Here is a 16548-nt window from a genome sequence, read left to right as displayed (position 1 = left end):
GGAGGGATAGACTCCATAACATTCTCTTATATCTTGTACTTATTTGATCAGAAAAGCAATACAATCCACATTTTCTCTTTTGCCTTATTTTTGTTCCGTTTTCAGTAGTCAAACGTATCAAACTTGGTATCAGAGCCTTCTTTCCGACGGACCAACGATGCCACCACGAAAGGACGCTGAGAAGATGATCGAAAATCTACCGACGGAGATTCTCAAAATCGCGGCCTTGGAAAAAGGATATGGAGGAGATCCAGGAGCAACTGCACGGGGTGGACGAGATCAGAGGGAAGCTCAGTTGCTTGGAGGAGATGCAACATCAGCTGAGCAAACTTAGCGTGCTGGAGCGGATGGCTCGACACTGGGAGACACAGGAGATGGATCGCAAACAAAAGGGGGTTGCAGAAGAGGTATGCGATCCTACGGGTTCACCGGTGGTAATGTCTTGTTCGCAGGAGAGTAACATCGGTGGATCGGTGCATCGCGACGTGTCGTCGCCACCCAAACCGGCGGCGTGGGTTCCTCCGGAGGATGTTTCCACTCCATTAACTAAGAAGATAAAACTGCCATTCTTCGATGGCGAACAAGTGGAGAGTTGGGTTGTGCGTGTGGAGCAATACCTTGAGCTCGAATTTTTTTCTGAATCCGACAAGCTCAGGGCAGCGCGGATGTGCTTCATCGGCGAGGCGCGTGATGGAACAGTTCGTACCTGGGAACACCTGAAAAAACGCATGATGGAACAGTTTGCTACCGCGCATGACACCAGCGTCAGCGAGCGACTGCTAACATTGAGTCAGGAGGATACAAGAAGAGTGTATTGCAAGGAGTTCATCGCGCTGGCCTCAAACACCCCCGAAATTTTGGAGCGGGGGTTGGAAATAACATTTTTAATCGGCCTAAAACCCAAAATAAGAGCCGGTGTAAAGATGTTAGGGGTGTCCGGCCTGGAGAGTATGATGAATTCCCGAGGACTGCTAACACTGCGTCAGAAGGATATGGTGAGAGTTTATTGTAAAGAGTTCATCGCGCTGGCGTCGAACGCCCCCAAAATTTCAGAGCGGGTGTTGGAAATGACATTTTTAATCGGCTTAAAACCTAAAATCAGAGCCAGTGTAAAGATATTAGGGGCGTCCGGCCTGGAGAGTATGATGAGTGCCGCAAAACTAGTCGAGGAATGGGCGTTGCTGGATCTCTCACCGGAGCTGACGTCGACGGGAAGAGGTCGAGTGTCGCATCCCTCGGATGGCCGTTCCTACACGCACCACTCGTTTGGGGTCAGAGCGGTGGATCTGGGCCTTCGTCGTTTAAGCCCAAAACCTCTGCGGGCTATCAGGTTTTCCGAGTGGGCCTTCAACACATAAGAGCCCTAATCAGGCCCAACAATCGTCGACTTTCCACAACCGGCTGAAACCACCCTTTCGACGTTTAACGCCGGCGGAGGTCGCAAAATGGAAGGCGGAGGGCTATGTTTCAAGTGTGACGAGAAGTTTCACGCCAATCACAAGTGTCGCGTATAGGAACTGCAGGTGTTGGTGGTCCCGGATGACGGCACCGAGGTGGAGCTGGCAGACTTCTAGATGGATGACATCGCGGAAGCTGAACCAAAAATCATGGAGCTCGCTGAACTCTCCCTCAACTCAATGATAGGGATTTCTTCACCTCAGACGATCAAGGTCTGGGGTACAATTTTGACGAAAGGGGTAGTGGTCTTAATCAACTCCGGCGCATCCCACAATTTCATTTCGGAAAAAGTGGTCCACAAATTGGGTTTAGCTACCGACGATACGTCAGGATATGGAGTTTTGACGGGAAAAGGTATTGTGGTCCACGCAGAGGGCTGTGTCGCAATGTGGAGCTACTGATGCAGGAGTATCGGGTCACCACGAGCTTATTTACGCTTAAACTCAGGAGTGTGGATGTTATCTTAGGAGCTCAATGGCTCGAGACTTTGGGCACCACAAAGATTAACTGGACCCTGCAAGTGATGTCCTTCAAGATTGATGGGGTCAAGGTCACACTGCAGGGTGATTTGAGTCTATGCAGCTCTCGTTGTTGAAGACGTTAACAACTGACGGTGAAGGAATGTTGGTAGAGTTTTGCGGATTACAATCTGCTGTTGAAGTTATCACGCAACATACTCCTACAGAGCTACTCCTGTGCTGACGGAGTTTGATCAGGTCTTCGGCAAACCCACCGGTCTCCCTCCTTTGCGTGGAAAGGAACACGCCATCACCCTAACACCTGAAGCGAGCCCTTTGAGTGTCTGTCTGTTCCGTCATCGTCACGCTCAGAAATTGGAGATCGAGAAACAGGTTTCAGCGATCTTGGCAGCGGGCATAATTCGGGAAAGCAAATGGCCTTTCTCGAGCCCGGTTCTCCTGGTCAAAAAGAAGGATGGGAGTTGGCGGTTTTGCATGTACTACCGTGCTCTCAATAAGGTTACGGTGGCTGACAGTTACCTGATCCCGATCATTGATCAGTCTCTAGATGAGTTGTGGGGAGCGACGGTGTATACGAAGTTGGATCTGCGTTCTGGATACCACCAGATTCTGGTTAAGGATACTGATGTTCAGAAAACAGCCTTTCGCACTCATGACGGCCACTAAAAATTCTTTGTGATGTCGTTTAGCCTGTCAAACGCACCAGCCACTTTCCAGTCACTCATGAACAACGTTTTCCACAGCTTTCTATGGAGGTTCGTATTGGTGTTTTTTACGACATCTTGGTGTACAGCAGAACGATGGCAAAACACGTTATTCATGTCAGGGAGGTTTTGAGTGTTCTGTCCAAGCATCAGCTATTTTCCAATCGCAAGAAGTGCCACTTTGGTTGCACGCAGGTTGAATACTTGGGACATATCATCACGGCGGAGGGTGTCGTTGCTGACCCGAGCAAGATCCAAGCGATGACAGATTGGAAGCAGCCTCGTAATGTGAAGGAATTGAGGGGATTCTTGGGTCTTACGGGTTACTACCGTAAGTTTGTTCGAGGGTATGGTGTGGTAGGTAAGCCTCTCACGGAGCTGCTCAAGAAGAAATGCTTTCATTGGAGTGAGACTGTGACAACAGCCTTCGAGACATTGAAAAATGCGATGACTACTGCCCCTGTACTCGCGTTACCAGATTTCAGCTCTCAGTTTGTCGTCGAAGCGGATGCATCAAGGATAGGTCTGGGAGCAGTCTTGATGCAACATCACATTGGCCTACTACAGTCAGACTCTGACTGAGCGACAACGCCTGAAATCGGTTTATGAGTGGGAGTTAATGGTCATTGTCTTTGTCATTAAAAAATGGTGCCATTATTTACTCGGTAGGCAATTTCTGGTGTGGACTGATCAGAAGAGCCTGAAGCATTTGTTGGAACATCGTGAGGTGAATCTCGAGTATCAGCGTTGGCTCACGAAGCTATTGGGATTCGATTTTGAGATTCAATACAGGTCGGGTCTGGAAAATAAAGCTGCTGATGCTCTGTCTCGAAAGACTACGGCTGCAGAACTTTCAGCATTATCTGTTCATGCGACTATTCAGTTAGATGAGATTTGCAGTGAGGTAGACAAGGATCCTGAGCTTCGGAAGATAATAATGGATTGTCTCTCCAATTCTTCGGCCAATTCAGATTATACGGTGGTGAACGGACGTCTGCTTCGGAAGGGTAAGTTGGTGCCTCCCAGAACGTCTTCCCTGATCGGACTGATTATGAAGGAGTTTCATGATGGGAAATTGGGAGGTCATGGTGGTGTGCTTAAAACTCAAAAACGTGTTGCGAAGATGTTCTTTTGGCAGGGATGATGACTGATATTCGTCTCTATGTTGCCGGTTGTCAAGTTTGTCAGCGCCAAAAATACTCGACATTGGCTCCTAACGGCCTTCTCCAGCCTCTACCCATTCTGTTGACGGTGTGGGAGGATATTTCGGTGGATATTGTGGAAGGGCTCCCCTAGTTGGAAGGTTACAACTCGATACTGGTGGTCATTGACAGGCTCACAAAGTTTGCTCACTTTATCCGCTTGAAGCACCCATTCTCAGCTACTGATGTCGCTGTCATCTTTGTGCACGAGGTCATTAAACTCCATGGATTTCCCAGGTCCATTGTTAGCGACCGTGACAGAGTCTTCACCAGCAGTTTTTGGAAGGAACTCTTTTGTCTGGTAATGTTTAATCTGTGTTTCAGCACAGCGTATCATCCATAGTCCAACGGACAGACGTAGATGACCATTCGTGGTCTGGAGACGTACCTGCGTTGTTTTGCGAGTGACAAACCACACACCTGGTCTCAGTTTCTGCCGTGGTCCGAGCTCAGCTACAACACGTCTTTTCACTCCACCATTGAAATGCCTTCGTTTAAAGCACTGTATGGCAAAGATCCACCGTCCTTTCTCCCATACAAAAATGGGTCTACCTCTAACGTGGATTTGGAGGCCAAGCTGAGGGAACGTGATGACACTCTGGCTCTTCTTCGGGGACACTTGCACAAAGCCCAGCAGCTGATGAAACAGAGTGCAGATGCCCATCACAGAGATGTGACCTTCGACGTGGGTGACTTAGTATTCCTCAATATGCATCCTTGCCGCAGGTAATCTTTAGCTCGTCGTCCGAATGAATGAGAAACTTTCTGCTCGTTTTTACGGACCGTTTGCAGTCGAAGCCAAGGTGGGTAATGTTGCATATCGACTTGCTTTGCCTCCTGAAGCATGCATACATCCTCCTTTACACGTGTCTCAGTTGAAGAAGGCAGTTGGATCTTCTCTGAATCCTGTGTAGTCAGTAGTCAAACGTATCAGTTTTTTCTTTGTTCTTGTAAAACATAATATTCCCTCTGTTTCATAAATATTTCATAAAGAGTGTCACTCCAAAATTTTATTTTTGTTTTACAAAAAAATATTATTTTGTATTTTCAATACAATTTTTTTCCTTAAAATCTAGTTTTAACCCTATTGTTTTAATGTATTAATTAGTAAAAAAAATTATTTAATGTATTAATAAAAGGTAAAATAGAATTTCTATAAATTTTCTTAATTTATATGAAATATGTCAAAATGACATTTTTGTGAAACATAGAGAATACCAAACCTCAACTGAGCAATAAAGCTTTCCCTAACAAGTCAGTCACAACATTGACTTCTCGGGAGATAACACAAAACAACATAATTAGAAATATAAAAGCTTAAAAACCTATCCGTTTAAAAATCTAAAAAGTTTGCGATATTGTTTGCTATGAATTGTTACTATAGATTTTTGTTGTTGGCATCAAAACATTTTTTTTAAATAGACGGTCCATAAAGAGGAAGGATGATGGATTAGATCTCAAAAACATTAGTGGAAATGATAATATGAAGAAAATATTAGACTCTATCTCTCTTTTGACTAATTTAAAACAAGTGATCTCTCATTGACAGAAAAAGTTCAAGCTAAGATTAATTATAAAGCTGCCGACTGCTAATGGACCATATGTTGCTTTTTAATGGGTCTTTCAAAAGGAATAGAATATCACGCGAGTCAAGCCTGGGTCGACAAAATAGACGAGATTGCGAGAAAGTAACATATGGTCCATTAGGAGTTGACAACTTTATAATCAACCTTAGTTTGGACTTTCTCTGTCGATGAGAGATCATTTGTCTTGAATTAGTCAAGGAGAGATAAAGTCCAATATTTTCTTTTCATTGGGCCTTTCAAAAGGAATAAAATATCACGCAAGTCAGGCCTGGATCGACAAAATAGATGGAGATTGCGAGAAAACAACATATAAAGCTGTCAACTGCGAAGACCATCTCCAACCATGCATAAAAACACCAAATATACTGTTGATTCTTCTCCAATGATGCACTAAATCTAACATCAATTTTTTTTTTGGTGTTTTGTGAATAGTATTTCACTAAATTTGGTGCAACACTATTCACAACACCAAAAATTAAAATATTATTTTTTTATTTACTCACATAATTATATTATTATTTATTAGTAATTAAATTATGTTGGTTTAAAAATGTAGAATCCATTCTTGTAATTTAGAATTGTACAAAATATCGTTATTAATATGTAAATACATTAAGACTAAAAATACATAATAAATTTCAATTAAACATTTCAACATAAAATTATTGAATTAAACAAAAAACATAAAAAAGAAAAACAAAATACAACAAGATAATTTTAGTCAAATTATTAGTTAATCTATTTTATGAATAATTAGTATTCATAAAATTATTAAAAAAATAAAAAAAAATCAATTTAATAATATAATAATATAAAATATTGTTTTTAGTGTGAGATTTGATGTTATGGTTGGAGATTAAAAAACCATTATTCACTTTTACACCAAATTTTACACTATTTACAACAACAAATTTGGTTTTATGGTTGAAGATGGTCTAATGGACCTGAATACAATTGCAAGTTTCTATCTACATTTAGCTACGGTTTAGCATTACTAATCAAAAATTAAACTATGCCAAAAAAAATTGGATACTCTAATACTTATACAACATCACAAATATATTCTTATCCGACTTCTCCGAAATCCGAACCCTTTATTTTGTTTGAATCTTGAGGGTGTAATAACTATGATTGCAAATTTGCAGATACATTGAAAATAAAAATAGTAAAAATAAATAAAAGGAACGATTTTGCTGGAGCTGACTACTACTACTCTCGCTCCACGAGTCTTACGCTTCCCAACTGCCTTTGTTCAGATTACATTTTCTTCTTCTCAGCCAAACACTTACCACTCTCGCCGCCGACGGCGCCGGTGCTCTTCTCCGATCACCTCCGCCTCATTCATTTCCCAATTGCTCTCTCCAGGTAACTCCACGCCCTCGGATTCTTCTTCTCTTTCTCTTGAATTCGTGTGTTTTCTCCTCGGATTTGATGATATAATGTCGATTGAGAAACGATCGGTCGTTTCCAATCACTGCTTCGGCTCCGTTGAGATCGGATCTTACGAAAATCCGTTCTGATTCCAATCTCCGGAGCCGGATCCGATCTGATTAGAAATTTTTGGTTTTTGATCGTTCAAATTACTTTTGATTAAACAAGTTAGAATCGCGATCGAACAAAATGGGTTTGAGGCTAGCTCGTGTATGAATTATTATGGAAGTTAAATTCTTACGCTTTTGCTTTCTCACTGATTTTGTGATTTCAATCATGATTAGCGGAAATTGTGAGCGAGTCTCCGGAGAATGGGAGGTTGAAGAAGATCAATAGAAGATTTGCTGATTAAGGAAGAGAGAGATTTTTTAAAATGGCTCCTGTTAGTAAAGCTGATAAGAAAGCAGCAGTAGATGCTGCTGCTTGGATGTTCAATGTCGTCACTTCTGTTGGTATCATCATTGTCAATAAAGCTTTAATGGCGACTTATGGTTATAGCTTTGGTAAAACCTCTTCTATTGATCTCTCTTCTTCTTTTGAAAACATGAAGTTATTGTCTCCTCTGATTGTTCTTTCACTTATGTCTCGACTTCGTTGCAGCTACAACCTTGACCGGTTTACATTTCGCTACCACAACTCTGATGACGATTGTTCTAAGATGTCTTGGTTACATTCAGCCTTCTCATCTTCCATTTACGGAGCTTATGAGATTTATTCTGTTTGCAAACTTCTCCATCGTTGGTATGAACGTCAGTCTTATGTGGAACTCTGTGGGTTTCTATCAGGTGATAATAAATGAATTCTATCTTATCTATCTCTGTAATCTCTGCGGTTGCGCAAAGAAGAACATCTAATCTTGGTTTCAGTTGTGTCCTTTGTTTGTCAGATTGCAAAGCTCAGCATGATTCCTGTATCCTGCTTGTTGGAGATGGTTTTCGATAAGATCCGTTACTCAAGAGACACAAAGCTTAGCATAGGACTGGTTCTTGTCGGTGTTGGTGTTTGCACTGTTACTGATGTTAGTGTGAATAGCAAAGGCTTTCTAGCCGCTTTTGTTGCTGTGTGGAGCACTTCTCTGCAACAATACGTAAGTGCTCTCAACTCTTACAAAAGTAACATATCGTTCCTTTGTTTAAACTCAAAACTAAGATTGGCGTCGTTTATACATGAATGCAGTATGTACATTACCTTCAGCGCAAGTACTCGCTTAGCTCATTCAACCTATTGGGACATACCGCTCCAGCTCAAGCCGCAACATTGCTTGTAGTTGGCCCGTTTCTTGATTATTGGCTGACAGAAAAAAGAGTAGACATGTACGACTACAACTTGGTCTCCGTGGTAAGCTCCATAAAACCCTCATTAAGTTTCCTCCCTTAGTCTGATTGGCATTAGATTCAACTTGACTCTCCTCAAGGTCTGATTTGGTACCAACCTTGTTCTATAAGAGTCTAGCTTGTTTCTTAGTTAACTTAAGAACAGTTTCTCATTCCTTACCTATACCCTTAACGCCAAATCATTTGAAACCTAACATGTTTTTTGAGTTCTGCAGCTGTTTATAACCCTGTCGTGCACGATAGCAATCGGGACCAACCTAAGCCAGTTCATCTGCATCGGGAGATTCACAGCTGTGTCGTTCCAAGTCCTGGGACACATGAAGACGATCTTGGTGCTGATAATGGGATTCTTCTTCTTTGGTAGAGAAGGTCTAAACTTGCATGTGGTTATTGGAATGGTTATTGCAGTACTCGGTATGATCTGGTACGGTAATGCCTCTTCCAAGCCTGGAGGCAAAGAGCGACGAAGCTATTCTCTTCCAACGACTCGTCAACAGAAACTCGGAGCTGCTTCGGATTCTGACGACAATGAAGACAAGGCTTAGTAGTAGTATAGTAAGTAGTAAATTATCAGGAACATCACATAGTGACATCTCTGTTCTGAGTTCTGAGTTGTTCTTTTTTTAGCTTAATTTATGATCCTCGTGCTAATTTTGCTTTGGTGCGATAAAAACGATTATTTTTTTTTTCTACACAGACGATTGAGATTTTTTGTAATGTTTTTGCGGAATCAAGCTACAATTATAAGAAATTTTCTCTTTACCATTTAGGATTTTCTTTTTTTTTTGTTCAAATACTATTTAGGATGTTCATTGTCGATAAATAAACAGACAAAAATCTAATTTTAGAACTGTAATATTATTGATAGAGATACAACTGTAATATTATTGTGTACTCGAACAACTAAAATGAGAAGATCGCTGAATCAAATGTGAGATTACCAAACAAATCCATACTATTTTTCCAAAACAGCAATGCGAGTAATTTTGCTTAGGAAATCAAAAGATGCAACCTAGAGAAGTGATATAAAGATTCGACGACAAAACATTATCTTAGAATGCAATAAAACAGTAGTAAAGATCTCTCATAAAAGACCCAAAATCGAGTCGTGCAAGACCCGGAATCAAGTCGTGCAAAATTGTACGAATAACAAAACTTAAAATCGGTCCTTAACAAAGATCCAATCCAGCTGCAACAAGCAACATTAGGGCTTAACGCTTCTTAGACACACCAACAGTCTTTCCTCTGCGACCAGTTGTCTTGGTGTGTTGTCCACGGACACGGAGACCCCAGTAGTGTCTCAGACCACGGTGGTTCCTGTAATTGACGAGGGACCGTTACATAAAATCATTCAATCCAACACATAGAGAACACACAGTGGTAGCGAGTTCTATGATTGGGATCAGTGTGATGAGTTTACCTGATTTTCTTGAGACGTTCAAGATCATCCCTGAGCTTCATGTCAAGACCATTGGAGAGAACTTGAGAGTACTTTCCATCTTTGTAGTCTTTTTGTCTGTTCAAGAACCAGTCTGGAATCTTGTACTGCTTTGGGTTCGCAACAATTGTCATGAGGTTGTCAATCTCAGCTGCAGATAACTCACCAGCCCTGAAACAGAAACAAGGGCCGTTACAGTCAAAAAGAACCAAAAGAAAGAGCAAAAGTATTGGCTAAGTTTGACATTCGAAGACCAGCTAAGACAACAAAGCTGAAACATAATTCATATCATTTGAACAGACAACACGAATCTGGTTGATGCAGAATCAGTAGTAATTTCTATTCGAACTTTCTAAAGGTTTGGATATTGAATGACATCGAAAACATGCTTGAAAGACAAAACAAAAGACAAGAGAGACAAGCACACAAACCTCTTGTTCATGTCGACATCGGCTTTCTTGCAGACAATGTTGGCCATTCGCCTCCCAATACCCTTGATTGAAGTAAGGGCAAACATAATCTTTTGCTTACCATCAACGTTAGTGTTGAGCACACGCAGAATGTGCTGAAACTCCTCGTTTGCAACCAGAGACTACACAGTAACAATCAGAAATAAAAATCAAAAATCATAAAAATAAATTATCAAAAGCCTGCGCATAAACAGAAGATCAAAAGATACTAAGATACTTTTGGTTCTTCGCTCATTATTATCTCTCGTTTCAGAAAATCAACACAAAAATCCGAAACCTAATCTTAATTCACTGTTGAATTAGCAGAAAATATTGGATTCATACGGGATAGATGCATTTTTAACGAAAAGCTATAACTATTCCAGATCGATGGGAAACAGTAAATCAAGTAAGAGATCCAAGAGATGAAAAACAAAACTGAGAAATGTGAAAAGAAATCGTAAACACTAATTACCATTGTTTGATCTGAAGAGAAGAACTGTGTCTGAGAGAAAAGATCGAGAAGCTCGCGCCGTCTAACAGTATCGCCAAAATGGATTCGAAAACTAGGGTTTCTTTAGTGTTTGTTGTACGCCCAGACCTCTTCAGATTAACTGAACGCTCTTTTTATATACCCATGCTACAGTTGGGCCCAAACCATTTCTTTTTACATCGGCCCAAACTCTGTGTAAACACTAAATGGTGTTGAAGTTTTTTTATTTTTTTTTTCGGTGTAGTGTTGAAGATTTTTTTTTCCCCACAAAACCGAAGTACTAAAGGTGAATACTAAGTGAAGTCGGGATATAATCTTCTTAAAATTCAAAAAAGTCAGACCTCAACCACTCCATCACATTTGTTTAAAGTCATTTGGAAACAAGAAGTGCCTCCAAAGATAAAAATCATTTTTAGTGGAAAATTGGCTTATTCTAACCTGAACTTTGCACAGATGTTTAATTTATGCCAGAACTGTATACAGTGCTTAAAAATATTTAATCTGCATTATAATTTAAATTTCATGATTTTTCATGCTTAAACCTACTTTTGTCCTCACGGTGTTACTTGCCGTCAAAACTAGTCTACGTGACATTTACATTTACGTAAGCGAAGACGTCGTATTAGGTTGTCAAAATTTGAGAAGAAAATGATAAAACGATGATGCTTTGATTTTCATGATTAAACAATGTCGTTTGGCCCAAAAATGGCTCGCACTTTTTGTTCAACCTCTCGACCTCGACACACCAGAAACACAGGATAATCAACGGCTAGATTGGAGAGGATGGTGTTGGCTGTGACCAGAGGCGGTTCTTTCTCAGGGTCTGCGGTTGAGACAAACACATCGATACCCAGAAATCAGATCTTCCTTTTGGATTCCTGAAGTTGGGAGATTCAAAGCTTCCTTGAGAACATTTAAATCGGTTATTCTGTTAACCGGACAAAGATTTGGAAGCTGGTCCAAAAGCCAAGAAAAGGCAAAACAAAGCTCACAGACCGTTGACATCTCCCACAATCACAATGCCTCTCAATTTGGGTGGCGAATCATCTATGTCAGGAACAAACCAAGAGCCACCAAACACAGCGCAATGAGTAATCTGTTTCATTACACACAAGAAAAATCAAAACTTTAGACCAGGGTAAATCGAATCCATCAGCATAATTGAAAAAACATCTAAGATACTATCAAATAAGAAAGATCTTAAATTGGAAAAACCTATAAGCAATTCGTACCTGTAAGGACTGATAATTGCTGCAGAAACGCTGACTTTCTATTTAGAGATCTCTTGCTTCTTTCTCCCATGGCTGTCCATACCCGTTTCCATTATTATCACCCCACCCGATTCCATACCCAGTGTTAAGTTTCCGACTTGTGTTTATCTAAACGACATAATTTTAGTTCTTAGCTATAAAACGACGTCGTTTTGCGTTTGGAAACCTGAGTGATTTCGCAGTACTTAAAACGAAGATGTTGCCAACGTGTCATCCACGTCGACTTGAATTAACAGGAGACTTAACATTGTTTAGACGATCGAAGGTTTTAGCACAAAATTGATAGTTCAGGTATGAGATTCAACTTAAAACGAAGTTCACATTTATTTTAGCATTGATGGTAAATTCAGAACTGAGTTTAACATCTTCTCATAGTTAGAGTAGGAAAAAGCCAATTTTCCCACTTTTGGTAGAGAGCTTTTCATCAAGCTCTTCTGGTTGCCAAACAGCTTTAGCAAAGACTAGTCTTAGAAGATAGCATTTGTCCAATGTGGGGAGAGACAGAAGAATCTGTGGTTCATCTCTTATTCCATTGTCATATCAGTCGAGAGGTTTGTGATCTTTCTCCTTTAAATACACCCAGTGCTGGTTCATGTCTTTCTAAGGCCATAGTCAAAAATTAAAAATGTGTCCCTTTCATTGGTTAAATAAAATTTGAATATTCAAATTTTTTATTAAAAAGAGCCTATAATTTTTCTTGGGAGCCCTAGTCGATCGCCTACATCGCCTACGCCATGAGCCGAGCATGAATACACCTACAACTGAGTATATTAACTCTCTTTTTGAGAATTATTCAATGTTCCAAAAAATGAATACTCAAAACCCTGATTCACTAATGCTTTTCTATATGTTGGGTCAGAGGCGGACCTACTAAGAAGAAAGGGGTGTCACATGACCCACCATAAATCTTCATAATATTTTTTTTATGAGTACAAGTACTTAAAATTTCAATAGCACAGTTGGTAAATTAGGTTCATTGACCCCCTCTAATCTGGGTTCGAGTTCAGCACACTACTTTTCTTGTTATTTTGACCCCCCTTAAAATCCACCTCTGGGTCCGCCCTGGAGATTATGGAAGAATGGAAATGATAATGTTTCAATGCAAGAAGATGGCATATTTCAGATATCATTAGTAAAGCGTTGATTGATTTTCAGATTTGGTAGGAAGCAGAAAACCAATGACAGAGAGAATTAGAGATGATGCTGTTGATTAATACAAATTTGCCTAACAAAGACACTCAACAAAACAGAGCAGAAGAAAGATAACTCTCTTGTTGTATGGATGCTTCTTGGATCTCCATAAGACATAATGATGGTGTTGCATGGGTCTTATTTGATCAGGAGGGTAATCAGATTTTTGAAGGTCTCGCAGCAATACCCCCAATCCAATCTCCGCAAGAGGCTGAAGCTGAAGCATTACACATGGCTACCATGGACATTGCAAGAATGGGCTATAGACATGTTAAGTTTTGTGGAGATGCTAATGCAATATTTGGACATCTTGGCGCCGCGTACTGATGCGATACCTAGTTCAAACCGTGCAATTCACGTAAAAAATCACTTGGGAGTCGCTTCTTATGATCGAAATTCAGAGAATCTCAAGAACAAGGTAAACGAAAACTCGTTATTATTAATAATGCCAATAACTGTCCTCTTCGCAAAGGAATACAAAGATTAAAATAGAAGTCTCTTAAGGTCGGTCACATACGACTTTCTTAAAGATTTAGGAAAAAAAAATTATTCGTATAAAAGGAAATATTGCAAAAAAAGAAAAGGAAATACACTTGAACCAATTGAAAGTCTATTATAGAAAACCAAATCGAAAACCAAAGCTAAACCAAAAGTATTTAAGCAAACGTCAAGATGCTGCTGCATCAGATCCCCCCAGGTTTGAAAGATTCATCCTCGAATCGGATATGGGATCTGTTGGAACAAACCGTGAAAGATGGTGAATGTTAAACTCATCAGAAGTGTTACAACCAGCAGGAAGGTGTAGACGATAAGCGTTATCATTAATGCACTCAATCACTTTGAGAGGTCCAATTTTCTTAGGCTTTAACTTGTTATAAGAACCGGAAGGAACACGATCCTTAGTGAGAAATGCCCAAACAAGATCGCCAACTTCAAACACGAGGCGACGACGATGAAAATCAGCTGCAGATTTGTACTTCAACACCGAGGCCTCCAAATGGCCTTTTGTCTCAGCATGAACACGTGAAATATCCTTGATGAAGACAGATGCGTCGCCGTGAAGACACATATGGTTAGGTAAAGTTGTCAAGTCAAAAGGACCACGAGGAATCATCCCATAAATCACCTGAAAAGGGCAAACTCCGGAACTACGATTAAGCGTATGGTTATGAGCAAACTCAGCCTGTGGTAGACGAGAGTCCCAAGTCCTGATGGAATCACCAACTAAACACCTCAACAAACCCCCCCCCCCCCCCCCAAAGATCTGTTAGTTACTTCCGTTTGACCATCAGTTTGAGGATGGTATGCAGAACTCATATTGAGGTTTGTATCCAACATCTTCCACAAAGATCTCTAAAAGTGCCCCAAAAATCATGAATCTCGATCAGAAACAATGGAGGATGACAACCCATGAAGACGATAAATTTCACAAAAGAAAAGAGAAGCGACCTGCAGGGCATCGATCTGTGGTTTTTTTTTTGCAAGGAATGAAAGGACCATTTTGGAAAATCGATCCACCACCACAAAAATAGAATCAAACCCGTGTTGAGTACGAGGAAGACCCACCACAAAATCCATGCTAATATCAGTCCAAGGCTGAGTCGGGATGGGTAGTGGAAGATAGAGACCAACATTTAAGGTGTGACCCTTTGATTTTTAACAAACCATACAGCGTTCCACAAAACGCTCCACATCTCATCTAAGAGAAAGCCACAAATATGAAGAAGACACGAGGTGAAGGGTGCGATCACGCCCAACATGACCCTCATTGTGAAGCTCGGAAAGCAGCTTGAGACGTAAACTACGGTCAGGGACACACAGACGTGTACCACGGAAGAGTAACCCATCATGCAAAGTATAGTCGGGAGAAGAGCCTGCGATCACAGCATTCCAAATGTTGCCAAAAAAAGGATCAGTAGGATAAAGATCTGCAAAGGAAGCAAATCTCGTAACAGAAGAGTGTAAGACCGACAAAAGAGAATGCCGACGACTTAAAGCATCTGCCACACGATTGGAAATGCCCGAGGTATGCTTGATCACAAAAGTAAACTGCTGTAAATAGGCAATCCACGAAGCATGTTGAGACGAGACCTTATCTTGGCTACTAAGATGCTTCAAAGCATCATGATCCGTGTAGAGAACAAATAATTTGTGAAAGAGATCATGTGGCCAATATTTAACAGCCTGAACAACAGCGTAAAACTCGATGTCATATGTGCTGTAACGACATCGTGAACCAGCAATCTTTTTACTGAAAAATGCAATAGGCCTGTTCCGTTGGCTTAAGACAGCATCAATGCCAGTTTTTGATGCATCACAATGCAATTCAAAAACTAAAGTGATATCGGGCAAAGAAAGGACAGGAGCAGAACTGAGTTTGTCTTTAATGAAAGCAAACACTGTAGAAGCTTCTGGAGACCACACAAAAGATCCTTCGCATATACATTTTGTAATATGAGCCATCACGCTGCTGAAGTGTGGAATGAAACACCGGTAGAAGGAAGCTAAGCCCGTGAAAAATACACGTCTCAAACAAAGTCTTAGGCTCAGGCCAAGATTGAATAGCTGCAACTTTGTCGGGATCTACTGCTAGACCCTCCACTGAAACAATATAACCCAAAAAATGAACTTGAGAAGACCCGAATGCACACTTTTTCAGGGTTGCAAAAAGCTGATCACGCCAAGATGTTGCAAATGATCCTCCAAAGTCTTGCTGAAGATCAAAATATCATCAAAGTAAACGGCCATAAATTTCCTGATAAATGGACAAAGAGCTTGATTCATCACTCTCATAAATGTATTGGACGCATTAGATTAAGCAAAAGGCATTACAAGCCACTCAAAGAGATCTTCCCGTGTTTTGAAAGCTGTTTTCCATTCATCCTCGGGACGGATGCGTATTTGATGATATCCACTCTTTAAGTCCAACTTCGAAAAGATGGTAGCAGAACTGATCTGATCCAGTAAATCATCAAGACGAGGGATGGGAAATCAATAACGTACTGTTATCTTATTAACAGCTCTGCTGTCAACACACATTCCTCAAGATCCATCTTTTTTTGGAATTAACAGGGTTGGGACTGCACAGAGACTCAAGCTCTCTCGTAAAAAAACCTTAGCAACCAATTCCTCAACTTGTTTTCGTAATTCCTCATGCTCACTAGGACTCATATGATAGTGCGGTCGGTTAGGAAGAGAGGCATCTGGAACCAGATCAATACGATGCTGGATATCCCGCAATAATGGCAATCCGGGAGGTAAATCAGCGGGAAAGACATCAGAAAACTTGGCAAGGAGATTGCGAAAAGCAGGTGGAACTTGTGATTGTATCACATCAGATGGCGTGGCTGAAAGCAGTACGATAACCATGCCTGCTTCCTTCATTGCCGCTTCAAATGGAGCTTTCTGCAAAAATAAAACTAGATTGGGTTGACGGACAGCTGGTGGCGGCAAAGATGGTTTGAGAGTGAAACTGCGATTGTTCACCCGTAAAGTATACGTGTTTAGATAAC

General features: G+C 40.8%; 3 protein-coding genes across 3 annotated transcripts; 2 read left to right on the top strand and 1 right to left on the bottom strand.

Annotated features, from left to right (window-relative positions):
* The first annotated feature begins 2737 nt into the window (after positions 1-2737).
* LOC112083878 (uncharacterized mitochondrial protein AtMg00860-like) lies at positions 2738-3223 on the top strand. Its single transcript, XM_024151977.1, has one exon. It carries the CDS (start codon positions 2738-2740, stop codon positions 3221-3223), a length of 486 nt encoding a protein of 161 aa, XP_024007745.1.
* Positions 3224-6657: 3434 nt separating this feature from the next.
* Positions 6658-8956, top strand: LOC18991667 (UDP-rhamnose/UDP-galactose transporter 6). Its single transcript, XM_006414985.2, has 6 exons — positions 6658-6794; positions 7145-7363; positions 7461-7645; positions 7747-7947; positions 8037-8198; positions 8410-8956. The coding sequence occupies exons 2-6, from the start codon at positions 7234-7236 to the stop codon at positions 8737-8739; spliced, it is 1008 nt and encodes a 335-aa protein (XP_006415048.1). The 5' UTR covers positions 6658-6794; positions 7145-7233; the 3' UTR covers positions 8740-8956.
* Positions 8957-9131: 175 nt separating this feature from the next.
* LOC18991666 (40S ribosomal protein S18) lies at positions 9132-10688 on the bottom strand. Its single transcript, XM_006414984.2, has 4 exons — positions 10557-10688; positions 10064-10224; positions 9615-9803; positions 9132-9511 (listed from the first exon to the last, which is right to left on the bottom strand). Exons 1-4 carry the CDS (start codon positions 10557-10559, stop codon positions 9406-9408), a joined length of 459 nt encoding a protein of 152 aa, XP_006415047.1. The 5' UTR covers positions 10560-10688; the 3' UTR covers positions 9132-9405.
* Between the last annotated feature and the right edge of the window lie 5860 nt (positions 10689-16548).

The sequence above is a fragment of the Eutrema salsugineum genome, unplaced genomic scaffold, assembly GCF_000478725.1.
Source record: "Eutrema salsugineum unplaced genomic scaffold, Eutsalg1_0 scaffold_5, whole genome shotgun sequence".
NCBI lineage: Eukaryota > Viridiplantae > Streptophyta > Magnoliopsida > Brassicales > Brassicaceae > Eutrema > Eutrema salsugineum.
Note: the sequence above shows the minus strand (reverse complement) of the source record. Positions and strands in the feature narration are given on the sequence as shown.

Coding starts and splice junctions, on each gene's coding strand:
- LOC18991667 (XM_006414985.2), top strand. CDS start 7,234: ATGGCTCCTGTTAGTAAAGCTGATAAGAAAGCAGCAGTAGATGCTGCT. Junction 7,646..7,746: donor ACTCTGTGGGTTTCTATCAG/GTGATAATAAAT, acceptor TTTGTTTGTCAG/ATTGCAAAGCTCAGCATGAT. Junction 7,948..8,036: donor GCACTTCTCTGCAACAATAC/GTAAGTGCTCTC, acceptor ACATGAATGCAG/TATGTACATTACCTTCAGCG.
- LOC112083878 (XM_024151977.1), top strand. CDS start 2,738: ATGGCAAAACACGTTATTCATGTCAGGGAGGTTTTGAGTGTTCTGTCC.
- LOC18991666 (XM_006414984.2), bottom strand. Junction 9,804..10,063: donor GATGTCGACATGAACAAGAG/GTTTGTGTGCTT, acceptor TTTCTGTTTCAG/GGCTGGTGAGTTATCTGCAG. Junction 9,512..9,614: donor GAACGTCTCAAGAAAATCAG/GTAAACTCATCA, acceptor CGTCAATTACAG/GAACCACCGTGGTCTGAGAC.